Source organism: Zootoca vivipara, chromosome 6 (genome assembly GCF_963506605.1).
Source record: "Zootoca vivipara chromosome 6, rZooViv1.1, whole genome shotgun sequence".
Classification (NCBI taxonomy): domain Eukaryota; kingdom Metazoa; phylum Chordata; class Lepidosauria; order Squamata; family Lacertidae; genus Zootoca; species Zootoca vivipara.
The window spans coordinates 75,145,226-75,170,751 of record NC_083281.1 but is presented as its reverse complement, the minus strand read 5'-3'; the positions used below and the strand labels follow the sequence as shown (position 1 = coordinate 75,170,751).

Genomic DNA, 25,526 nt, shown 5'->3' with positions numbered 1-25,526 from the left:
CCTAAGCGAGCAGATGGATCAGCCTGGGTTCATCTAGTACTTTAATATTATACTGTATATGTTGTTTTGTTGTTGTTTAGTCGTTTAGTCGTCTCCGACTCTTTGTGACCCCATGGACCAGTGCCAGGCACTCCTGTCTTCCACTGCCTCCTGCAGTTTGGTCAGACTCATGTTGGTAGCTTCGAAAACACTGTCCAACCATCTCATCCTCTGTCGTCCCCTTCTCCTTGTGCCCTCCATCTTTCCCAACATGAGGGTCTTTTTCAGGGAGTCTTCTCTTCTCATGAGGTGGCCAAAGTATTGGAGCCTCAGCTTCACGATCTGTCCTTCCAGTGAGCACTCAGGGCTGATCTCCTTCAGAATGGAGAGGTTTGATCCTCTTGCAGTCCATGGGACTCTCAAGAGTCTCCTCCAGCACCATAATTCAAAGGCATCAATTCTTCGGCGATCAGCCTTCTTTATGGTCCAGCTCTCACTTCCATACATCACTACTGGGAAAACCATAGCTTTATATATAAAAAAACAGGATTGCAAGGAACTTCAAAAGGCTTTCTGCAAACTGAATGGAAAAGTGGTTCAAAGTAAGTAAGTGGAAAGTGGAAAGTCACAATTTTCCCTATCTTGGCCTTAAATGATCTCATGCAGAAGTGATAGTGAAGAGGTACGTCAGAGGGGGCCGACCAGTAACCCTCCAAATGTTGATAGACTCCAGTTCCCATCAGCCCCTGCCAGCATCATGGCCAAAGGTGGGGGTGATGGGCAGTGGTGTCCAGCTACCTCTGAAAAGCTGCAGGTTCCCATCACTGACCTACTTCCACATGGGGCTGATCAGGATCGAGTGAATAGTGCAGTGGGTTAGAACATGGTGCTGGTAATGCCAAGGTTGCAGTTTCGATCCCTGTATGGGACAGCTTTTCAATTCCTGCATTGCAGGGGGTTGAACTACTAGATGATTCCCAGGATCACTTCCAGCTCTGGGATTCTATGACAAGCTTCTTGCAGTATACATTCACCTAAATGATCTGCAGAATCAGCCCTTTTACAAGTGCCATATCACTTTGATTTCACACTTGTAATGGAATCCTTCGTTGTGGCAGCACCTACACTTTGGAACTCCCTGCCCATTGATATTAGACAGATGTCTTTGCAGTACTGTTTTTGGTGCATGCTAAAAACTCCCCGCCACCACCGCCACCATTAATTTGTCTTATCCCTTTTAAAACTGGTGGCCATCTTACCTTGTAGGAGCAAACTGTGCACAGACCAAGTCAAAACATTGATTCCTCTAGCTCAGTACTGTCCACACCGACTGGCTGTAGCTTTGCACGATTTCAGGCAGGGGACCTTCCCAAACCTACCCAAAAATGCCAAGGATTGAACCTGCAGGTGCTCTGCAACTGAGCCACCGTCCTCCCTCTAATGCCTTGCAATGTCATGAAGAAAAGACTGCCCCTGGGCATGTGCAGACTGCAGCACATGCAAGATGGATTCTCACCCATCTTGCCTTCCCTCACACCAATCTCCAAGTACAGCAAAGATGGACGTGCGAAAATAACACACACACGGACCATTTGCATGAGACATTGTGCTTTTTAACATTGTCGGAATATTTTTTGTGTTGTTGCTTCACTCTGGGACTGAAACAGGTGGCTGCCGAAGACACTCTCTTACTTGGAAAACAGATTCCTAGGTCCAATAGTATCATCGCTGTAGGAGTGAAAGGGAGCGGCAGAAACAGAAATAGACCAGAGTGGCAGCTCACTCTGCTTTGCTGTCCCTGTTTACCATCACACCTCTGCATCTTCGCTTGGCGAAAGAAAGCCTGCCAGCAGATGGAGTTGTGGGTTTGTAGCTGAAGGTTGCTGAGCTTGGCCACCTGAGCGCAACAATCACAGTGATGCATCGCCACCTGGTGTCCCAACACAGCATCTCAGGAACCACAAAAGCATAGGTACCCAAACAATACAGGGCTCAGAATTCATGCAGTTCGTTTTAAGCTCTACAACTGGTTAAAGGCATGGCAGCACAGCAGAAACCTGATGTGGTGTAGTGGTTTGAGTGCCAGACCTGGACCTGGGAGACCAAGGTTCAAATCCCCACTTGGCCATGAAGCTCACTAAACCCTGGGCCAGTCATGGCCTCTCAGCCTAACCTACCTCACAGGGTTGCTGTGGAGATGGAGGAGGAAGAATCATGTATGCTGCCTCGAGCTCCTTGGAGGAATACGTGGGGTGCAAATGCAATAAATAAGGAAATGAAGTAGCTATCTCAGGTGATTGCACCGGTCTTCTCCAGAGAGCAAACTGGATTCATGCTTCCCATTGTTATACCTGTCCAATTGTCACATCGAGAGCCAGCATGCTGTAGTGCATTAAGAGTGCTGAAATAGGAAGCAGGTTACCTAACTCAGGCATGAAGAGCAGTGTCAGTCACTCAGCCTAACCTACTTCTCGGAATTCTGATAACAGGATTCAAAACAAGGAATCATGCAACTCATGGCACATTTTTAAGTAAATAGCAGCAGCAGAGTGGGAAGATCTGGACCACGGGAAGGTCCTTTAACCAATCATACACAGTTACTAACTCTGCGTTCATTGTCAGTTCTGTTTCAGCCCCAACTGAATCAGCCACCATCAGGAGCAGCCCACATTTCCGTGCCATTGTTCAGGGTACACACTCACTTGGGAGGAAGCCAGCTCTGCGCATGGACTCGTGCAGAGATGTAAAGGCACCTTCCCTGTTCTCTCGCCTTGAGGTCGGGCAATCATACCCTGAGCAAAGAAAAGGGTCAAAATATCATTGCAAGGCTGTCTGGGGAAGAGTTGCTAGAAACCATGGAGGATGGGGCAGGGCGAGATAAAGTTCTCATTCTCGGGTCCCGCTTGCTGTTTCCCACAGGCATCTGGTAGGCTGCTGTGAGGACAGGATGCTGCACTAGGTGGGCCACGGGCCTGATCCGGTACAGCTCAGCTCACGTTCTTAGGCAAGTGTCAAAGCAGCGAGGACTGTGTGATCGTACCTTGCGCAGGTTCCGGGGATGTTACATAGATGCAGGTACGTGCATACTCGAACCACCGCCTTGGAACTGTCGCAAACATCCTTACCCTTTCCAGAACTGGGCTCTGAGCAGGCCTTGCTCCCCAAGCAGAGAGCTTCTTAGCTCAGACTTGCTTACTCAACCCTTGGAGGCTCTTGCGAGCTTTCGCAAGGTCGCCCGAGTTCCCGCCAGAGCCTCTAAGAGCAGGTAAGCAAGTCTGGGAGCTTGAAAGCTGTTTATGGGCTGGGAAACCCCTGTGCGAGAAGAGCTTCGAAGCTCTCCACCTTTCGAACCGATAGAAAGGGCATTCAAACCCGCCAGCCTCTTCCTCCTCCTCTGCGAACCTGTAGCCCAATAGTCTAGCCTTTTATATACAGAGCTGTAGCATCTTGTTTACATTGGATACACACACTGCTTACTGGTATTGTAAATGAAGGAGATCTCTCCCTTCCATCCATTGAAATGGGTGGGTATTGGGAAAGGGCTTGTGGAGATAATTCATCTTTTCTTTTCATTTCCCCTCCCCTCCACATTTCAGAGAACAATTAAAAGTGGTGGAGAGATCAGTCCCTGTCACCCAAACACCGTCCTGTCCTTTTCGGAAACAAGAGCCTTTGTCATGACTGAACAGTTTATAATACCCGTTCTGTGTGTGAATATGTATAGGTTTGTGTTTGCATGAATACAGGTGCCCAAAACTTGGGTCTAGAGGACAATATGCACGTTTAGACCACGTTGGTGCATAAAGAGGGCATTGCTACATACAATCAGCTACGAAAACAGAGTCCTGTTTATACTTAAAATGAACACCTGCACCAAATTAAGGAACCCGTGAAGTGCTGACATACAAAGCACTTTATGTTTTCCTTCAAAATTATAGGAAGGGATAATTACAATCAAACCACTTTAAATCCTTTAATTGCCGTGCTGCAACCATTCCTCACAGGGGAGTTGCTCCATCCTCTTGATCACTTTGGTTGCCATTTTCATCATCATCCACCCTGTGGAAGTGGCCTGATTCTGTTTAATGAACAGTCAGCAACTACCAGAGAGCTGTGCCGGGTGGGGGAGAGGTTGTACTTCACTGGTCAGTGAGACTTTCCATTTTCCCCCTAGGGCTGCTGCCCTGCCTGCCCCCTTGCCATAAGCTCAAGAGTCTTCCCTCTTCTCTCTAACCACCTCCTTACTAAAATATAATAATAATAATAATAATAATAATAATAATAATAATAATAATAATAATACAAAAGATTTGAGCTCTGTAATACTGAAAGCAAAATTAAAACCAAAGCAGTGCAAACTTAATTTATTCTGAGCACTGAATTTGGAACTTCTCAGGAGAGAATTGGGATTGGTAAATGTTTCGGAGGAAGAACACACACACACACACACACACACACACACACACACACACACACAGCACTGGTGAAAAAGAACTCAGAAAAAGCATACCAGTTTAGAAACATGATCCTGTTAATTCTCACACAGGAGAAAGGAAATACAGGGATTAGTTTAAGCAGCCTTATCCAACCTGGTGCCCTCCAGGTGGTTTAGGCTACAACCCCAGGGATGATGGTAACTGTAGTCAAAAATATCTGCGGGGCACCAGGTTGGAGAAAACCGAATTTTCCATGGTTTACATGTGAATTGTCAGTTGAGAACCTTCATTTTGGCAAAGAAAATCCACCCAAGCAGTGTTGAATAGTCTACTTCCCAAATCACAGCAATCGTTAAAAGCTCCGAATCTTTGTTTGCGGCTCTATGCAACACGGCTTGGTTCTCCAACTGTCTGTGCAAAGGGTCACAACCCACCAAACCCACACCTTGCACGCCTCTAACGCTGCAGCGAAAGCCAGAAGAACGTTCCTCAACGAGAAAGGCCGACGGGGAGGTCGCCGAAAGAGACGGCGCCGCCAATTCAGCTGTTGTACAAAGGCACGACTCTTGCGATCTCTTGCCTACAAATGGGGCAACGGGGAGGCTGCGGCAGCGCCTGGTAGCACTTGTCGCACGAGCAGACGTGCCCACACTCAAGGAACACACACGAGCGGGCGTTGCTCAAGCAGACGACGCATGCATTCAGTGTGTCCCCACCCGCTGCGATCATCTCCTGCACCTGACGCAGGCGCTGCTTCTCCCGGTGATGGCGGTACTGCTTGTGCAGGACGAAGAAGAGCACGGCGCACGTGGCAAAGCCGAAAAGGAGAGTCAGGACCTTCCAGAGACGGACGCTCGATTCTTCCTTCTGGAGCAAGGCCTCGAAATCTAGGCTGCTTAGGTAATAGCGCATCCCCTGCTTGGGGGGCTGCAGCCTGATGGTGTTGTTGTCCAGGACCAACTCACCCACCCCGGTAAGCGCCGCCCCCACCTTCAGCATCTCTTCGGTCTCCTTGATGCCTTTGGGGCGCTCCCCGCTGATGTAGTGGCCGATCACATCCGTGAAGGACTGGACGGACGGGTGGAACTTCTCGTACACTGTCTCCAAGCTGAGCTCGGCAGCGTCCAGGGGTTTCAACACCCTCACGGCGACATCGGCTCCTCCCTCCTGGGGCACCATATCAAAGGCTGTCGTGTTGGTCCTCTGGTGAATGATCTTCTCGTAGTCGCTCCTGGGGAAAGAGGACCCAGCAAAAAGGTTTAAAGCAGCAGCAGAAACACAAAACGGATTGCCCACTTAGCTGGGCCCACCTGCTGCACACATAAAGGTTTGCCCAGGAACGGGTCCTAACATTTCGGTCTACAGAAACCTAATGAAGAATTTGCTTGAGTCTGCCGGAATTTGCTTGCGCTACTCTTCCCTCCCCTTCCGTATCACAACTATTCAGATCAGGGACAGGGTAGGTCTATGGCCCTCAGGCCTCTCATCAAGCCATACATCTTCCAAAGCTGCACTCTTCCCTCAGCGTTCTTGCCTGGTTGGAATACATTCTTGAACTCTGATAAGGTTTCTTCCTTCTCTCAATGGAGGACAGAGTGTGTGTACTATCTAGCCTGCTATACAAGGTAAAACTTGATTTTCTTTATTGCCACCTTTGCCTCTGGCTCTACCCACCACTGGTCCAAATGGTTCCCTGCTCCTGTTCCCAACTGCAATGCAATTGTCACAAACTGTTTTGTTTTCATCTTTTGTTTGCTTTTCATTGACACGTCACCTCACTCTTTACATCTCTATCTCCCCATCCCATATCTGCCCATTGAGAATGATCCTTCACGCTATACCAAAATGGACTTTTGTCCACAAACACTTATGCCATAACAAATATATTCGTCTTTAAGGTGCCACAGCAGATTTTGATTAAACTTCCTAGGTGCTGGATGAATACTTTGAAAAAACCTGGGGGGATCTTTTTTAACATGGGGGCTGCTTTTCTGGCACAGAAGCCAGATTTTTTTATATATACACAACTCTCCATCTTGGCAAGCTAGAGGCATTCTCACAGGAGCACATTCCAGCCAGGCAAAAGCACTCACGGGGGGACAGAGGGGATATAGCCTGGGAAGCCAGAGGAGTATATAGGACTGCATGCAGACTCCACCCTGATAGAGATTGAAAGGTGGATTATAATAATCTGAATGGCACCTGGCCTACCCTACTAATTAAGCCACATACTCCAATAAAGGCTCTTGCCTCACACCAATAAATCAGTGGAAGCAACAACCCACTTGCCCCATTTTCAAGTCTGGGAGTGAAATGTACCTACCAGAGGTGCGTAGTTCGGTTCCACACTATCTTGTGCTCCTGCAGTGTTAGCCTCTGAACCACTCCCTTGCAGTTTTCCACAAACTGACTGTTGAGGGTTTCCTTAATAGACCGCACGACACCTATTGGATGGCGGAGGGAGAAAAGAACAGCTGAAAAGAGCTTAATTGCACACCTGAAGACTCACCACAGTGTAACAGAACAGCAAGAGCAATAGGAACCCATTAAATTACCCACAGGTCGAAGGATTATGCAGTACAGGGAGAGCCATGATCACTGGTTGGGGCTGATGAGAGTTGCATTTTGTTGTTGTTTAGTCGTTTAGTCATGTCCGACTCTTCGTGACCCCATGGACCAGAGCACGCCAGGCATTCCTGTCTTGCACTGCCTCCCGCAGTTTGGTCAAACTCATGTTCGTAGCTTCGAGAACACTGTCCAACCATCTCATCCTCTGTCGTCCCCTTCTCCTAGTGCCCTCAATCTTTCCCAACATCAGGGTCTATTCCAAGGATTCTTCTCTTCTCATGAGGTGGCCAAAGTATTGGAGCCTCAGCTTCACGATCTGTCTTTCCAGTGAGCACTCAGGGCTGATTTCCTTAAGAATGGATAGGTTTGATCTTCTTGCAGTCCATGGGATGAAGCCAGTTGCATTTTAGTGTGCACTTTATACCACAATCCTCCCTGACAGATGGAGCAAACTAGACACCTAATGGCAAATACTCATACATGCTTCCCACCCACACCCACACCCATTACCAGCAACCCACAAGACTCCCAAAGCCTACCTTCTATTACTGCATAAGGGACACACTTCCCAGGCGCTTCCATAAGGATAGTTTTCAAATCCTGGTCTAGGGTGACTTTTTTCGCTCCCTGGGTGGAGGAGGGAATTAAACATTGGTAAGAGCCTGTCCTTCACTCAACATCTTTGCATGGGTCTACTTTGCGTAGGAATTCATTGACTACAACCCATAACACAATAATTGTGTAAACACACACACACACACACCACTCCTTTCTCGCCTTTTGGGATTTCCTCCCTTCGTTTGGCATTTGTAGTTTTTGGATCCAATATACTTTTAGTTTATGATGTTCATAACAGGCTTTACCTTATATACATTTAACATTTAAAGGCTGTTGCAGTTGCTCCAGATACTTTTCAGTTGAGAAGCAGAACAGACATTGAAAAAATACTGAATACATAAAATTAAAAATAATGGTTATCCGTGGCCCTGTTCTAAGCAACAACTGACCTTCAGGCTGTGAACTATTTTTGACTTTTGCCTATAAATGGCATACAGAATTGCGGTGACAGCTGAACTGGTCGCCAGGAGGATCACCTGTCCCGTCGAAGGGCGCCCAGCAGCATCCATTGCTATAATCTAACTCTGGTGTATACACCTAGAAAGAGAAAAATAGAATGGGTTGGGGTTCTTTAGTCAGAAAGCACAAAGGGTTAGAAATAACCTAGCCTCTCCTCTCTGCAACACTATATCCCCAAAGACTGCCCAATCCTATTTCAATATCTTACTCCTATGTCTATATGTGCATTATCTTGCCCACAAGTCACATTCTACACCTGACTCATTTGAAGTATATCTGGCAACAGCCTTCAGGAGTCCACACGCAGCAAGAACAGACTGAGGGAAATTTCTCTCGGCATAGTGATATTTTGAAAGGGAGATTTCTGCAGATATACAAAAATTCTGGAAACAAATAGCACATAATAGCCTACCTGTGCTAGTATCAAGGTTGCTTTCGGCTACCGTAAGCTGAATTAAAAAAAGAATGCAGTTATCCAGCCTGGATACAGCAACTGTGAAAGCACCCCAATAGGTGCTTATAAATGATTCTTATGACTTGGAGAATTCTCTCTGCAAGTTGTCTCCTCATTCATTATGACAACCTTTTATAACACTAATATTTAAAACAATATAGATGGCTGCTAGTTTCTAGAACATGCCCTGTTCATTTGTGGGTCCTGCTCAACTGAAAATTTACCTTGTTTTACTTACCAGATTTACTATTCTCTAGATGTGGATTCTTGATTTGAATGCATTTATCTTTTTCTTTGTGTTATATTTTAATTGATTTTCAAATATATATACAAACTTCAAATACACCGTATTCAGAACGAATGTGATTTTTCTCATTTATTATAAGTATTTGTGTGCAGTTTTTCCTCTTTAAATTATACAAAGCAGCTCACATTGATTCATTAGACCCCCATGTAGCCTAAAATCCATCAAATCATCCTACAATCATAAAATAGGAAGAAATATTCACTCTTTCATAACATCAAAAATTAGCAGTCCCAGCAGGTCACAAATATGCCATTAGAAGTTTGGTTAAGATTAGTTTTAACCTGGCATACCAAGGAGGTGAATGTACACTACTGTTTATTTGTTTTTATTCCCAACCTCAGGAATTTCATTGGCTACCCACTATTCTTAAAGCAAGGAATATTGCAGACCCTCAAAGACTAGAAGATTTATTGTGGCACCGGTTTTCGCAGACTATAATCTGTTTTGTCAGTTAGAAGGACAACATTTTATACACTTGATGAAGAGGTTGTAGACCACGGAAGCAGATACGGCAATAAAGCCATCAAGGTGGCAGAATACACAATGGCATCTCAAATACAACTGCTGCCTCAGAAAAAAACACCTCCAGTATCCAGCTCTCCAAACCAACTTCCAGCCACTAACTTATAAAAGTTGTTATTGTTGTTTAGTCATTTAGTCGTGTCCGACTCTTCATGACCCCATGGACCAGAGCACACCAGGCACTCCTGTCTTCCACTGCCTCCAGCAGTTTGGTCCAACTCATGTTGGTAGCTCCGAGAACAGTCAAGGCTACTCAGACTAATCCCCAAAACTTTGGGATATCAAGTTCAAATCCCTCCCCTACTCAGCCATCAAGCTTAGTTGGTGACTTCAGGTCAGCCACAATCTCTCAGGTTACCCTACCTCACAGGGTTGATGGGAAGACAAAATTATAGGGTGGAGGCAGGAGAGAAACTTTGCATACTCTCTGAGCAACACGGAGTAAAGGGATATAAATGTAATAATGCAACAAGCAGAGCTCTACCATTCCAGGCCAGAGTCCCATCTAGACCAGCATTGTGCTTTTCACAATGGGGAGATCACAAACGGCTGTGCACCACAGCCCTCTCCCAGATGGTTCCACAGTTTATCTACTCCTTCATGAAATTTGGCTCATCTCCCTTTAAAGCTGCTGGAGGCGGGAGTCTACGCTCCAATCATGTGGCAGGCAGTTCCACAAGTCAAGTCAACATAACGTGGACCAGTCTCTTCTGCCAGTTAGTTCACGCCAGCGTGCCCCTTTCCTGTAATATATCAGTAAAGCTACAACGGCCGCACCCACAAGCTGCAGCACCAATCTCAGGATTCCCCAGGGCAAGCAAGCCACCCCTAAAAGAGACCCCACCCCTAAGCCCCCTATCCCCATGGTAACACAGGAGGCCTCCATCATATCCGGCTCCAGAAAAAGGGATGCTCTCCAGGCAGCATTCCTACCCCTATTTTGTGTCCTTCTCCGACCTACTTCCGGGAAGGAAATTTTCTTCCTGTCGACGTCTGATGACGTCAAAGAAAAACTGGATATTTTCATATAGTTTCTGGGCGTTGCCTAGAGCGACGCGAACATCGAACATCCGGCCGTTCGGCTCTTGCAAAGAGGCAGGAAGCAAACCGCCCCTGAACCATAGACTTTTTTTTTTAAAAAAAAGGTAGACTGATCACTCCTGTCTTTGGACGCATAACGTCCCATCTCCTATTGCCACTTTTTACTTGCGAGGCGGGAGGATGGTGCTAACAAACGAAGCCATTGAGGGAATCCAGAACTGTAGCCGAACGGCCTCCCCCTTCCCAGCCCCGAGGACCCTTCCTCAGCAGGCCGCGGCTGCTCACGTGACCTCGTTGCTCCTGCAACAGCCAATCAGGTCCTCAGAAGTTAACCATTTGACGCGAGGCGGGTGGTGGACCTCCGTTGACAGACAAGCGACGAGGAAGTCCCGCCTCCGGGCCCGCCTATGAAGCGCGACTCTTCTCTTGTTTCCGCCTCTGTGCCCGGGAGGAGGCGGGGCCGGGGAAGCGGCTGAGGGACGCCATCCTTGTTGAAGCTTTATTGTTCCTCCTCCCTCGCGCCCACCTTCGCCCGTGTCCGCCGCCGTGCGACTCCCAATAAAGGTAACCATGGCAACGGCAGCAGGCCTAGGCGCCCGATTTAGGCCCTCCTGTTGTTGTTGTTTAGTCGTTTAGTCGTGTCCGACTCTTCGTGACCCCATGGACCATAGGCCCTCCTAGCCGTATCCTAATTCGCCTCTCCTTCACCCGACCGGGAAGGGTGGGGACCACGAAGAAGACGATGCCTCTGGCTCTGGGCAGGCCCCTGCGTTTGGCTTCTGCGTGGGCCTGGGGCCCCTTCGGGAGGCCGCCGCCTGGCTCGAGAGAGCGAGGGACAGAGCGCCCCCGGGTGGGAGGCCTCGTCCGGGACAAGCCCTTCGGGAGGCTGGTGCTGCTTGGGGGAGCCTCTGCGTCCGCCCCCTCGCAGCTGGCCACTGGCCACGCATCTCCCTTGAAAGGGCATTCGGCCCAAGTTGGGCTCTGTTAGGCTGTGAGACATGGCAGGGAATGAGGGAGGAAAGAAGCCTCGAGGCTGGAGCATCGCTTTCATTATTGTCACTCCCACCCCTTAGAAAAAGGCTCCCAGAGCTGCTTGTGATAAGAAACAGCTCAGGAAAGCGACCGGGGAGGGGGGCACCACAAACTCAGGCCCATCACGTTTCCAGCGCATGACTTCCCTTCAAGAATCCTGGGAGCTGTAGTTCGCCTCTCTAGAGACCTGCAGTTTCCAGGGTTATTTGGGTAAACCATGGGCGGCACCAGCATGGTGTAACCTGGCATCGTTTGTGGGACTTTGCCTTCCTCAAAGAGCTTCCTTTCAGTGGGAAACCAAAGGTCCACAGAACAGCACTGGGCTGTTTGAAAGCCTCTGTCCCCAACAGGCCCATGCTTCTCTATAACTCTAACCCTTCAGATATTTAAGGAGCAGTAGGTAAAAGTAAAAAGTAAAGAACCCCTGCACAGTTAAGTCCAGTCAAAGGCGACTATGGGGTTGTGACTCTCATCTCGTTTTCAGGCCGAGGAAGCTGGCGTTTGTCCACAGACAGCTTTCTGGGCCAAGCGGCCAGCATGACTAAAACCACTTCTGGTGCAATGGGACACCATGACGGAAACCAGAGCACACAGAAACGGCATTTACCTTTTATCTACTTGCACTGACATGTTTTCAAACTGGAGCAGTACTGGGCTGCTTGCAAAGGCTGCTTTCAAATGCTGTTACACTGCTTTTTGAACCTCCGAAAACCAGGCTCTGCAGAGTGCGAGAGGGCAGGTCCCTGCCCCAAGGAGCTTACAGTCTGAACAAAAGCAATTTGTATTCACTTAAGATACGCTCCTAGGCTTCCTTGAGGTTTGCAGTAAGGAATGGAAACCAGGAGGTTGAGCCAGAAAATGTAGGTTTTGAGGAAGGATTGTAAGGAAGGCAAGTGTGACACAGCAGGCAGAACTAGAGAGCAGAGCAGAGGTCTCTAAATAGTATTACCTTGTTTGGAGGAAATACTTTCTTACTCAAAGTCTAGTTACCCTGTTTGGAGGAAATACTTTCTTACTCAAAGTCTAGTTGGGTGTTACAGGTAGAAAGCAGTAGTGTCCTAAAGCTGTTCACCTTTGTTAGTGGCAATGCCACAGGTTTGATCACAATGATAGTTTGGGGAAGGGAACAAGTGCAGTCAATGCAACTAATTTGCTGCTCTTCTCATCTGCGTACAGCTGATTGGGAGCAAAACTATACAGAACGTGAAGGGAGCAGAGACTTCCAGGGAGCTATGGATCTTCCAAACTACAGCCAGCAACTACTGCAACAGCTCCATACACTCTGCAGGGAACAGCAGTTCTGCGACTGTAGCATCTTGGTTGGGACAATGCATTTCCGAGCACACAAGCTTGTGCTGGCAGCAGCCAGTGTGTTGTTCAGGTCTGTGCTGGATGGCACAGACACAGTCTCCATTGATGCTTCTGTGGTGGCCCCAGATGAATTTGCTCTCCTGCTAGAAATGATATATACAGGCAAGCTGCCTCCTGGAAAGCACAATTTCACCAACATCATATCTGTGGCAGACAGTCTGCAGATGTTTGATGTGGCTGTCAGTTGCAAATCCCTTCTTGGGGACTTTCTGAGCTTTCCAAGTCAAGAAGAAGTGCTGAGGGACATTTCTGTTCAGGCAGAGGATGCATCTAGTAAAAGTGTTGCCACTTTGGACAGTTCTCATGCTGCAAAACTCAGTGTCAAAGTGATGTTGCATCCTGAGCAGGTTTCTTCTGGCTCTGCAGACTCTGTGGACACCACCAGAGTGCAAGGACAGAGCACATGTCAGGAAGCTTCAGACAAGGAAACTCAGCTTCCTGATTCTCATAGCCAGGATCCCAAAGTTCTCCTCCCTCTGTGTCCAGGTGGCCAGAGCATTTGCGAGGAATGGGAGAGCACCAAACTGCCAGAGGAGAAAGACCTGGTTGGAGGTACAGGTGAGAGTGTCACCTTGACATTGCCTGCTCCTAATAAACTATAGAGTAACTTTTCCTGTTGTAATTCTACCCATTGGACTGATTCATACATGTATGTACCTTGTCTGACAACTGTGAGGTCAATTAGTGAACTAACTGCCTCAGTTGAAAAGTTTGCATTTGAAACTGTGCAGAGACAGCCTTGTTTGTGGTGCTTGCCCTGTGATGGCTGTTTCACACATGGAAGTCATCACTTGATGCTGTGAGCTGCTGCTCCTGTTGCAAGCCAAAAGCCAAGAGCTTCTGCCTGTGTCCATGCATGCTTTTCCCCTTGTCTACAAGAGGAGGGAGATGCACCATCTTAATCAGGAGCCCAGGTGGGAGAAGCAAAGCTCTTCCCAAGAAACTACTCCAGCAGTACCTATTAGGTAATTAAGACATTTTGTTTTTTTAGCATAAACATTCCCACCAGAATGCTTCCTTGCACTCATTTGTGCCTGTTTCATTTGTGACTCACTTCCCATGAAACATCCAAAAGCAATTTAGCAACAAGGCATCGACAGTAACAAAGAAAAAAGGAATACAATTTCTAGATGAATAAAGGCTGGCGTAAAAATCTGCACTTACAAGGCAATTTTGGAAGGAGGTCTTCAGTAGATTGCAACATGGAATGCACTCCCAGATGAAATCTGCTGCAGAGTGCAGTGATCAATTGGGCACATATATCCTTTATGTATGCTTGGTGTGCATAGTATGCAGTGTTCTCTTGCTTGGTGAATAATTTTCAGAAGAGGAAGACGATGGCCCCTGCTATCATCCTGCTTCTACTGGCCTTTCTCCCTTTGACTTTCTGGGCTTCCTCTCTTCATAGGAAGCTCAGAAGAGGTGAAGCCTACAGCTGCTGTGCCCCAGGAAAGTAAGGAAGAGCTTCTAAAGGATTTGACACAGCTGAGGCCCATCCAAGGGCTCTTGGACACATCAGAGGATGATGCTTTCCTCTCTGGAGCAGAAAAGCAGGTAAACTGGACAAAGGGAAAGGCAGGGGCATGCCCCTGCCATTTTGCCACTCCCTTCTAACCACATCACCCTTCCCTCTCCCATTAATGCCTCCTTCCTTTCTGCCAAGGAATCTGGCCTAGTACTTAATTCTATGTCAAGCAGAAAGGCAGAGTTGCCCAGTTCACTTCATGATGGATAGCTCAGTTAGTTAGAGCATGGTGCTGATAACACCAAGGTTGCAGGTTTGATCCCTGTATGGGGCATTAGAAGGGAGTTGGAACTACATGATCTCAAGGTCTTAAGCTGGATTCATGCATTAGCTGCTGCTTCTGTCAGTTATTTTAAATCAGTTTGTCTCTTTTTAATGTTTATCATATATTACATTTATATATCTTTTGTAAGATACCTTGCAAGAGTTGATATTCTAATAGGTGGTATATAAATGAATTAAGCATATAAGTTAGGGCCAGGTTTTCCCAGTTTGCATTGCTCTTGATAGCTATTAAGCACCAGTGGTGCCTTTGCACAGAATTGGTGCCCAACTGAAATATTTCCTGGAATGCACAGATCCTGTCACTGTCAAACATGCCAGGTTAGATTTCTGAAACATACTTGAAATAGTGTATGTGTTTCAAAATTTCAGCTACTGCAAACTGCATCAAAGTGTGTATGGGGGTGGGGGAGTATTGCATGTGCATTGGCTACATTTCTCAGAATCTCCTGCTTAGCTGTGTAATTGCCCTTGCAGGCTGCCATGGACTGCTCTGAGGGCAGCTCACCCAGGGACGCTGCAGAGAATCTGTTCAAGGAGGAAAAGATCCTGAGCCCAGAGGCCCTGTCCAAGTTTCTCGGGGCCCTGAAAGCTCCTTTCCCTGGCCTGGGTCTCCTGCTGGACCGTTGGGTGGCTGCAGCAGTTGGCTCTGACAGCACAGGTACTCTTGGGGTGACAATTTGACGGCGGTGAGTGTTCAGAAAAGGCTTTGCAGGCTATGGCCCCAACCGAGCTCTCACTCAGCATCATGGCACAGGGGGTGCCCCCCCCACCTTGTCCAACGAGGCCTTAGATGGTCTTTGTGGCATGCAGGAGAGTCTTCACCCACAACACAGACTCTTTCTGTGTACGGCTGGTCTCCTTGCTTGCTCAGGATGGCCTGTTCCTACATGTCCTCTAGTCTAGGTTTGAAACCATCCCATCTGGGTTATTCAGGCTCCAAGAGATAGTTTGAAGATTTCTCACAACGTGGAGCACATAATGGGAGGGAGGGAAATGGCATGACTGTTGGGAAGCTGAGGTTATGCAGTAACCCTCTAATTGGTAATTTGACACCCCACCCCACCCCATTTCCATAGTTGGCTCTAGTGACAGCATTGCCACAGAAATACTACTGAGGCATCGCAAGCTGATTTCCGAGGCTCTCCAGCAGGGAGCTGGTCTAGAAGAGGAGTTGCCACCTGTAGAAGCAGACCTGGCGAAACCAGCCAAGGAGGTTCAGGATGCTGTCCCTGGGTGCCAGGTGTGTATATCTCGGGTGTGCTAAGTCTGTAGCAGGATGTCTGCTGGGTGGATTCAGACAACCAATGGCAGGTGAATGTGTGCTTCACCACTTGGTCGTAACCCCATTGCAACATCACCACCACCACCCCAATGACCAGGAAGGTGGTGCTGCTGCTTCTTCATCAAATGCATTATTAGCTTATGTGATTCACTGCCACAAGATACAAATGGACACATTCAGGGAAGAAGTTGATCATCAACAGCCCTCCACCACAGTAGCTCAACAGAGCTTCTATGTTGCGTTTCTATTTAGTTATTTACTTACTTACTCAGTACACATGAAAACCATCCCTTGACCTATAGACTGTCAGGGCATGTTTAGGAGTCAATAAATGACTGGGGTTCGACAGCACAGGGTTGCTGTCTTTTATGTCCCTGCTCGGCAGCTCCCAGAGGCGTGTGGCTGAACTCTCTGGACCTTCTAGGTTGATCTAGTCCCCCGTGCTACACATGGGGAGCATCTGCACCTGCTCAGGCACCCAGTGGAGAGGTCAAATAATCCTGCCATGCAGCAGGGTAGAGGAACTCTCTTCATTGTGTGTTTCTTCTGTGGCTTTTCCCAGCTGGTGAGCACTTGCCTGCAGGAGGTGGCCCCTGCGACCTCCTGGAGGGCAGCTCTGAGCAGTGCCCGAAACAACAAGCCTCTTCCTGCCACCCAGATCTGCCAGCTCCTCTGCAGCATTCAGGAGTCCTTCCCAGGTCTGCAGACAGTGATGGAGGAACTACAGCAAGCTGGTGAGAATCTCTCTGCCTTGTATATGCCACTCTCTAGGCACATGGTGGGGGGACACGCCCAGCCCCAGCCTGCAGTTGGCAACATACACATCTGTGTGCATGCTTGAGAGGTGTCTTGTTTTGGGGTCAGTTTGGCAGAACTTGAGGCAAAGGGAGAGTGGGGGGAGCAGCTCACTGCAAAGAGACTCCCCCTGTGGATCAGTTCAGGAATCCACAGCCCGGAGGGTGAATGCTGCCCAGAGCCACTCCCAGCTTATTTCAAGGGTCTGCTGAGATGCTGGAGCAAAAGGAAGCAGAATAATGCTTTCATAGCAGAGTAGAGGTAGCACTCAAAGGCCTACGGTCTTGGGTTGTTGCATGAGGGGCCTGGTTGTTGTACAAGGGTCCAGTAGGGGAGGAGCAGCCAGAGGAAAGTGTGGAAGACACTTTAACATGGCAGCTGATTTTGCCTGGTTCCTTCTACTCCTGCCTGCCATGGGGGGGAGGAGAGTGTGGTGCAGTCCTTGGAAGCATTCTCTAACCCTGAAAACCCTGCTTAGTCCCCTGATGGTGGCCCTGTTTAGGGAAGTTTTTTAAGTTTGATGTTTTATCGTGTTTTTAATATTCTGCTGGGAGCCGCCCAGAGTGGCTGGGGAAACTCAGCCAGATGGGTGGGGTATACCGTAAATAATAAATTATTATTATATTGTTATTATTAAGAGAGATTCCACCAGACACAACCCCCTCCCTTGCACACTTAAGGCCTAGAAACATGCTTAATTAAAGGTAGAATAGATTTTCAGGTTCTTAAGTATTATTATCAATCAACTTCTACACAATCGTCTGAAGACAATGTACAGGAAAAACAGGAAAATGTTTTTTGGAAAAAAAAATTAAAAAAGCAGATACACCGAAATAAAAGTAAAACAATGCAAATAGACCCTTGTAGCAAAAACCCATTTCTATTGTTGCTGAGCTGTGCAGTGCATGGGAAGAGTGGTGTCCCGCGCAGGTCCTTGCAGATCCTGCTTTGGGATTTCTCCTTCCTTTCAAGCCGCCTGACCTTGAGGTAGTTGATCCTCATTGCCCAGCCTATCTTGCACTTTCCAAGTAGCTTTAGAGAAGTGGTACAAGATTTTTGCCTCAGGTGCTACAAAGATTAAAGCTATGTGACCTGCATATGTTGCACCCGTTCAAGTGCGCTTCAGAATTCTTATTGTTCTACACGGTTGGTGTAAGTTTTGCTTGGCAAGGGGGTAGATAAGAAACTGCAGCAGTTGCTACTGCTGACCACTCCTGGGAATTCCTCTGGAGCTGTCCTGATGCTTGGAAGCACTTACTAGAAACTAGTAAGCTAGACGCTAGAAACTTCTAGTAAGCTAGGAGCTAGAAACTTGACCCTTACAAAGGTTCTCTGGAAGCTGTGCTCAGCATATTGTTCTACAGATATTTTTGGCTCCTGCTGATGGCCCTGAACCCACGGTCCACATGCCTCAGAGCGACTGTTTCCTTTTGTTTTTCCACAGGGCTCTTGACAGCTGTCGATGGAGGGAAGGCCAGTGTCTGGAAATGGAAGGTGAACAGCATGTCTCAGGTTGAAGCGGTGGGCAAAGCGGAGCCAAAAGGGGGACGAAGCCCAGAGGCCCCCAAGGGGGCCGCCTCTCCAAAGAGCTTTGCCTGCAAGGCCTGTGGGAAGAGCTTTCGCTTCTACTGCCGCCTGAAGGTGCACGAGAAGCGCTGCCGGGTGGCCCACCAGAAGCCAGCGCAGTGCCCAGAGTGTGGCGAGGCGAAGGCCTCCAAGGCAGAGCTGGAGAAGCACCAGGCGGAGGCTCACGGCAAGCCAGGCACCTCCCTCCGGAAGAAGAAGCCCAAGAAGCCCCGCCTCCCTGTGGCCTGCGACATTTGTGGGCGGGAGTTTGCACACACATCAGGTATGGCCAGCCACAGGGCTGCTAGGAGCTGCAGGCTTCACTTTTATCTCTTCATTTACAGTCAGGCCCCCTCTGCATTCAGAAGTGAAACCGCAGAGGTCCAGTCATCCTCTAGATTGGGGTTCCTCAAACTTGGGTCCCCAGTTGTTTTTGGACTCCCAACTCACATCATCCCTAGCTAACTGGACCAGTGGCCAGGAATGATGGGAACTGTAGTCTGAAAGCAGCTGATGACCCAGGTTTGAGAAACCCTGCTCTAGATGCAGATGCCTGCTGAGCCTGGCTGAGGCAGTCTAGATGGCTTTCTCTGGGCTGTGCGAGTGAATGCCACTTCTTTACCATGCCCAGGAAGAGCTTAAGAGAGGGCCCTTCCCACAGCAGGGACTTTTCCCAGCATGAATCCCCGCCGCTGCAGCCCAGGCCCAGTTTGAGCAGGCGGTGGTGACCAGCTCTGTGTCCCTCGAGAAGCTGATCTGAAAAGGCTGCACGTGATGTGCTGGGGAGCTGAAGGCTTTCCACCCCACCTGCTGCTGTTTCCTTCTCCCTCCCCACCTCCCCTCAGGGATGCAGTACCACAAACTAACGGAGCACTTTGACGAGAAGCCCTTTTCCTGCGAAGAGTGCGGCGCCAAGTTTGCTGCCAACTCCACGCTCAAGAACCACCAGCGCCTGCACACGGGTGACCAGCCCTTCGCCTGCAAGCACTGCCCGATGAGCTTTGCCCAGGCTTCGGCCCTCGCCTACCATACCAAGAAGAAGCACGCCAAAGGTGAGGCCAGGCGCCCCTCCAGGTCAACCTCCGACTGCAGCAACTTGACAGGAGTCAGGAAAGCTAGCAAAGAACCGGGGGCCCTGCCAACACACGTCATTTCCCCCTGCATGCCGAGAGGCTGCACCTCATGCAGCGCACTGCCGAAATGTGCCAAGGCTCCCCAGTAGAGCAGGGGCTGGGCCATGATGTGCTGCTGCATAGCAGGGCTGGGAGTCAGGGAAAGGCACCTTGGCAAGCAGCACTGAGCCCCGCTGTGTGGAGGAAGCCAAACTTCACAGGGGCCCAAGCTGCTGGGTACTGAAAGTTGGGGTGTATGAGTGCTTCCCTTGGGGGGCTACCCAGCCGCAGGGAAGAGACTGACCTCATCACAGCTTTGAAGACCCCAAAGTGGGTTGCTGCCCTCTGTCCCTCAGCCACCTTTTTTTGCTCCTCTTGCTGTCTTTTCCAGCTGATCCCTGTCACTCTGACACGGTGTTTGAGATTAGCCAGGCACATTTTGCACATGGCTTTTGAACACTTCCAACCAAGTGAAGATGCCTGGGTGCCAGGATGGCATCTGACACCTCCACCATCTGGAGGTGCATGCCATAGCTGCCAAGTTATCCCTTTTTTAAAGGGATTTTCCCTTATGCTGAATAGGCTTCCTCGCGAGAAAAGGGAAAACTTGGCAGCTATGGTGCATGACTGGAGGTCATTGGATTTGGACTGTTTTCACACACTCATACCCCATCCTGTAGAATTCTGTCAGTAATATTTTATCGGCACAAATGGATTGAATTTCAGGAACCCAAATGCTTTTTCTGCACAGCCTGAGCAGGAGCAGTCACCATTAAGAAAAACAGGTCAGAATACAGTATATATGTGGGTTGTCTCTGGGTCAAGTGACTTTTCATTTTTAAGGTCACCAAGCTCTTAGCCTGGCTCAAGATTGTCATCTGAACTAGCTGGATATTTAACTGAGAATCAATTAGTGGCAACTAGACATTTCATTTTGGCAACTGCAACTTTGGTTTAAGGAGCTATTTGGCACCTAGCTTATATATCTGATGTTCTAACACTGCTCCGAGACCAGGCACTGCTTGGGTATTCTGGAATGGTATTCTGGAATGATGATGGTCCTTCTAGCATGCCAGCCCTTCCATGCTTAGGCTCAGTGCCATAATATTAGCCCTCATACCAACACACTGCATTGGCTCTCTTGGCAGGGAAGATGTACGCTTGCCAGTATTGTGCCGCCGTCTTCGCGCAGTCCATTGAGCTGTCCCGCCACGTGCGCACCCACACAGGTGACAAACCCTACGTCTGCCGGGAATGTGGGAAAGGCTTCCGCCAAGCCAACGGTCTCTCCATACACCTGCACACCTTTCACAGTGAGTGCCTTGAGCTTCATAATAATAAATGACAACAAATAATGAGAGCAACACCTTCCCACCCTCCCTAGCTTTGTAAGTTTTGCCATTTACTGCTCATGCACTTAAAAGGGCTGCAAACACACCCTGGAAGGAAGCAGTTGCAGGATGCCCCCTGCTCTGCCTCTTATTGTGGAGGCATCCCCTTCCTGGACCAGTGCCAGAGATCTAGAAGAGTTGCTCATCATTATTATTATTTAGAGATTTTTTTTATAATGATGAGTAATCTGAGAGTTCTTGCTCTCAAGCTTATACTCTTGCATGTGGTGCTGCTTTGGAGAAGGAGGCAGTGCTGAGCCCTTGAGGTGGGGTGACCCCAACTGTCCTTCCAGGAGCTGGAGCTCTGCTATTGGTGGCGGCTGTTCTTCTGTGTCTCTGCCTAAAAGCCCCACACAGCAGGGTATGGTCAAGGGCTTGGGCTCTGCCAACAAGGTTGGAATCATGAGGAGCACCGACATGATGCCCAGCTAAGACTGAATGTGGTCCTGGTTGGGAGCAAAGTCTCCCCTGAGGGTAGGGCAGCATAATCTGAGGGGAAACAGTTGTGTGATTGTAACCAGCTCCTGTTTTGTCCTTCTGCTCCTCCTGAACCCTCTGCATGTGAACTCGTTGTTTCCTCACCCCACCTTCCTGCCCTCCCCTCCACACGGGGACTCAGACATTGACGACCCCTATGACTGCCAGAAGTGCCAGTTGAGCTTCCCCACCCTGCAGGAGCACCAGAAGCACATCCATGCAGCCCACTCCAGGGAGTACCACCCATGCCCGACCTGCGGGAAGGTTTTCAGTGCGCCGTCCCTGCTGGAGCGCCACGTGGTCACCCACGTCGGGGGGAAACCTTTCAGCTGCCAGATCTGCAACAAAGCTTATCAGGTGGGTCTGCTTGGGCAGAAGCAGTGGCCAACGGGACAACCATCCCCTCCCTTTTCCATTCTGAGGTCTCACCTCCCCCTCCCCCTCGCACACACAGACACACCTTCCATTGCTTCCCCTGGGTCTCTGGGAATCTAAAAGTGCTGAATTCTAAAATGGGCATTTCCTCCTTTGTCTTTTTGTACGTGATAAAAAGCTATATTTTGAACGATGCGTTTTACAATAAAAATCAGTAAAAGGTGACTTCGTAACGATAAAATACCAAATAAAACCAGCCCATTGGTTCCAAAGACTGTGTTTACAACAGGCAATCAGATTCTGACTTGGTCACTCCTCTGCACCCAGGGATGGCAGAGAAGGGGCACCAGGGAAGGCTTACTTGGACTTCTTCCAAACACTTGCCTCCACTGAAGATCAGGCTCAGCTGTGGGCATCCATTGACCTCCCTTTGTGGATAGATAGAACATGCAATTGGGGGCATATGGGGTATCAACAGCCAAGGGATTGATGTGGCAGTGTTTCCTTTGGAGACAGAAGCCATTGGGGGTCTACCTTGGGGGTGGGGTGGGGGGTGGAATCCCTATGGTCAGTGTGAATCCCAGAGTCGAGGCTTTCAACCTGCAGCCCAACCCCCCTCTGTGTGTGGGTTGTGATAACCAGAATGGTTTTGCTCTCTCCAGCAATTGTCAGGGCTGTGGTACCACAATCGGACTCATCACCCGGACATCTTTGCTGCTCAGAACCACCGGTCCTCCAAGTTCTCTTCGCTGCAGTGCAGCTCCTGCGATAAGACCTTTTCCAGCACTGCAGCCCACAGGAGACACACCAAGGAAGAGCATGCAGGTAAAGGACTCAGAGGGCAAAGGTGCCACCTTGGAGCCTTCTACTTTTGGTGCCCGACAGGTCTTGCCTCTTTGGCACAGGGCCTCCATCTCAGCACTGGCTGTTAGGTGAGCTTTGTGGGATCAGACCAAGGTCCAGCTCATTCGGCAGCCTGTCTTTCTTTACCATTGTTCCTGGCGAAGTCAAAAGCAGGGTGGTCCCTGCCCTCCCCCGGCATCAAGTGTTCAGAGGTAGACTTCCTCTGGGGGTGTGGAGGTACAGTACATGGAATCCACCACTCTCTTCCTAGGAACTGTTGATAGATCTCCACAAAATCTCCATCGCTTGTCATATTTGGTGAGGTTTGGGTGCATGGTGCCTTCACACTTCACTTTTTAGGCAGTGGTTTTGGGTTGAGGGGACAAGTGTTAGAAGCCTGGTGGCCAGGTTGTGGGGGAGTGGGATCCACTCTACCGAGGTGGGTGGCTTACCGTTGGCTCTTTGTGAGGCTGTGTTGGATGGAAGAGAATGCATTAGAGGAGCCCTTCTCCTGAGCATGGGGCTGGGTGAAGGTCAGTGGATATCTGGCTTGTAGCTGAACCCTCTTTTTGACAAACTACCTACTGAGGGTCTCGTGGCTTTCCTTTAGAAGTGACATTCCATGAGTGTGAGAAGTGCAAGAGACTCTTCCCTTCGGTCGCTTTGCTGCAGGCCCACGAGAAAAGCCAGCACTCGGGTGAGTGTCCTCCTAATTTGCCCCTTGTTGCCTCTCTCCCAGGAGGTTCCCACTTCCCTGCCTACTCACAACTGCGCTGTCTCTCTCTCTCTCTCCCTTAGGGTCTCAGCCCCTCCACTGCCCACACTGCTCAGCCTCTTTCCACCTCCAGGGGGCACTGCAGCAGCACCTGGACACCAAACACACCAGCCCTTCAGAGCCTTCCTTGTTCTGCACACTCTGCGAGGAGGTCTTCCCTGGACAAGAGCAGCTGGAGCAGCACTGTGGTGCTGAGCACCCAAAGGTGGTGGTTGCCAGTTCACAAGTTCCGGTGGCCCAGGTAGTGCAGGTCAGTGATACCTTTCCCATTAGAGATGTTAAGCTGACCCCTTCCCAGGCCTTCGTCTGGGCCCCTGTTCTGTGTCATCCCATCAGGAAGGACAAAGCCTCTTAACACAACTCTTCCCCCCCCCCAACACACAAAGTTTTTTCTGGTGTGTTACGATATAGGCCAGATGTGAGGAACCTCCAGTCCGTGGGCCCAATTGCTGCCAACCAGTCAGATCCAGTTCCCCAGTCTGGATATAAACAGTGTCGCCCCTTTTCTTCTGATGCCAACTTGGAGTTGCCTCAACTTCACCCACTCCCCATTATACTGTGAGAAGGAAAGCCAGGCTGAGCATGAGTGGCTACCTGCCCCCAAAGTGAATGTCCAGCATACTCTTCTGCCCAGCTGAAGCAGTGACATCCATGTCCTTTCCTTGCCAGGTGCTTCAAACACCTGAGCCTGTGGTCACCGTGGCAGAGCCGGAATTCGCTGACACTCAGGTGTTTCTGACATTGCCAGAAGTACAGGGCACCAAAGTGGAGCACAGCTGGTGACGGTGAATTTGGAAGACTTGCTGGAAGAAAAAGTCACCGCGATGCAATGTGGGGAGAGGGATAGCCTGTGTCTTTGTTTGGCTGGAACCTGCTTGAACATTTGTCATGGAGCAAGGCACAACAGGGATGAAAGCAATCCTAGAAAAACGGGGTGTCCATGATGGAAAGGTTTGGATCAGATGTGCCCATTGAAAGGCAGACTCTCCCTTTTGGGCATCGTAGGAGGCTGCGTGGTTTTGTTGTCCACCTGGCCGTGCCCTTTTTTAGGCTTCCTTCCCTTCTATTTTGGTACGCTAGGCCATTTATGAGATGAATAGGGGAGCTGCCGAGGGCTGCCCAGTGGCCTGGGTGCCACATTTATTTTCCTGCTCCTGGAAGCAGGTGTAGGGGAACATGGTGATCCAAATAGAGAGTGGCAAAGCAGATGGCAGAAGCATGGCAGCCTTGCCATGTGGGCAGGTGGTTGAGGACAAGAACCCCTACCCAACCTACTCCTAAGAACACGGCTGCCCATCCTGCAGTCCATGAGCTCCATCCAGGACCATCTCAAGGCTTGAGGGGTCTCTGGATAAACTTCCCTCTGGTAGGCCATTCATTGGTGGGTCCTGGTTGACTTGCCAGGCAATGGTGGCAGTTGTGACACTGAGAATCTGGATCAAAGTGCCCTTTAAATTTCCCTCCAGAGTCCCACCTGTTGTTTCATTCTTGGGATTGTGTGAAGCTTGTCCCAGCCACCTTTCTCTGCTTGGACCTGAACATTTTTTAAAAAAACAGATTGCGGGGTCCAAGGCAGTTGTCACAAATGGGCCCCGGCAACTCAAATGGCCCTTGCACTGCAACATGAGGGAGTCCTTTGGCAAATATGGATTTGAGCTTTCTAGAAACAGCTTGCAAGAGCAAGACCTTGTAATATGCATCAGTAGCTCTGACATACTCAAGTGTGCGAGGACAAACTGGTATTGAAATTACTTATATTAAGGTAGCAAACATTAACAATGATGTTAACAAACTGGCTGAATAAACTGAGCTCCTGTTTTGTATGAGTCTGTGCCACAAGTGTTATTTAGTGATAAACCTAAACCCTGAATCCATTTGTTCCTGTTGAAAACCTCTCAGAGTCAGCCTGGGTTTACCGAATATTGGACATGGGTGAGCATCTTCCGCCTGGCTTGGCTTACTGTTTCATTTTTTATTTGGATGTGTATTTTATTTCTTTTCAATAGAGAGAAAGAACAGGGAACTCAGGAACAGCTCTGGAGTACATTTTGTGTTTTAAATGCACACTATGCAAATGACATAACAGAGGACGAAGAGGCATTCTGTGTTCAGTTTGTCTGATCCCTTTGACTCCATTACCTTTTTATGTGGCACCAAATCCGTTCATAAAGTGGCATGTGGAACAGTGGGGGGGAGGGGGAATTGGACAGTGTTGATGCTTCTGTACGAAGTTTATGAATGAATGACTCCAGGGCTTTTTTTAGCTGGAACTCGACAGAACTCAGTTCCGGTACCTCTCAGGTGGGCACCATT

The 25,526-nt window shown here is 49.1% G+C and overlaps 2 protein-coding genes across 3 annotated transcripts; one reads left to right on the top strand and one right to left on the bottom strand.

Moving 5' to 3' along the window:
- Window positions 1–4,288: 4,288 nt before the first annotated feature.
- MUL1 (mitochondrial E3 ubiquitin protein ligase 1) lies at window positions 4,289–10,430 on the bottom strand. Of its 2 annotated transcripts, none has more exons than XM_035119464.2 (5): window positions 10,277–10,430; window positions 7,991–8,138; window positions 7,523–7,610; window positions 6,739–6,859; window positions 4,289–5,646 (listed from the first exon to the last, which is right to left on the bottom strand). In XM_035119464.2, the coding sequence occupies exons 2-5, from the start codon at window positions 8,108–8,110 to the stop codon at window positions 4,956–4,958; spliced, it is 1,020 nt and encodes a 339-aa protein (XP_034975355.2). In that variant the 5' UTR covers window positions 8,111–8,138; window positions 10,277–10,430; the 3' UTR covers window positions 4,289–4,955. The 2 variants fall into 2 exon arrangements, with proteins under 2 accessions (XP_034975355.2, XP_034975357.2); XM_035119466.2 differs by lacking the exon at window positions 10,277–10,430 and adding an exon at window positions 8,753–9,271.
- A 29-nt stretch (window positions 10,431–10,459) lies between these two features.
- LOC118087115 (zinc finger and BTB domain-containing protein 40-like) lies at window positions 10,460–25,039 on the top strand. The gene is given in 15 exon segments (XM_035119463.2): window positions 10,460–10,948; window positions 12,593–13,345; window positions 14,196–14,341; window positions 15,072–15,255; window positions 15,674–15,837; window positions 16,442–16,613; window positions 18,119–18,523; window positions 19,086–19,292; window positions 20,501–20,665; window positions 21,363–21,577; window positions 22,258–22,420; window positions 23,049–23,135; window positions 23,237–23,463; window positions 23,883–23,967; window positions 23,970–25,039. Coding segments are annotated over 14 exon segments (3,105 nt in total). The 5' UTR covers window positions 10,460–10,948; window positions 12,593–12,648; the 3' UTR covers window positions 24,158–25,039.
- The last annotated feature ends 487 nt before the right edge of the window (window positions 25,040–25,526 follow it).

Coding starts and splice junctions, on each gene's coding strand:
- MUL1 (XM_035119464.2), bottom strand. CDS start 8,110: ATGGATGCTGCTGGGCGCCCTTCGACGGGACAGGTGATCCTCCTGGCG. Junction 6,860..7,522: donor CCCTTATGCAGTAATAGAAG/GTAGGCTTTGGG, acceptor GCCATCCAATAG/GTGTCGTGCGGTCTATTAAG. Junction 5,647..6,738: donor AACCGAACTACGCACCTCTG/GTAGGTACATTT, acceptor CTCTTTCCCCAG/GAGCGACTACGAGAAGATCA.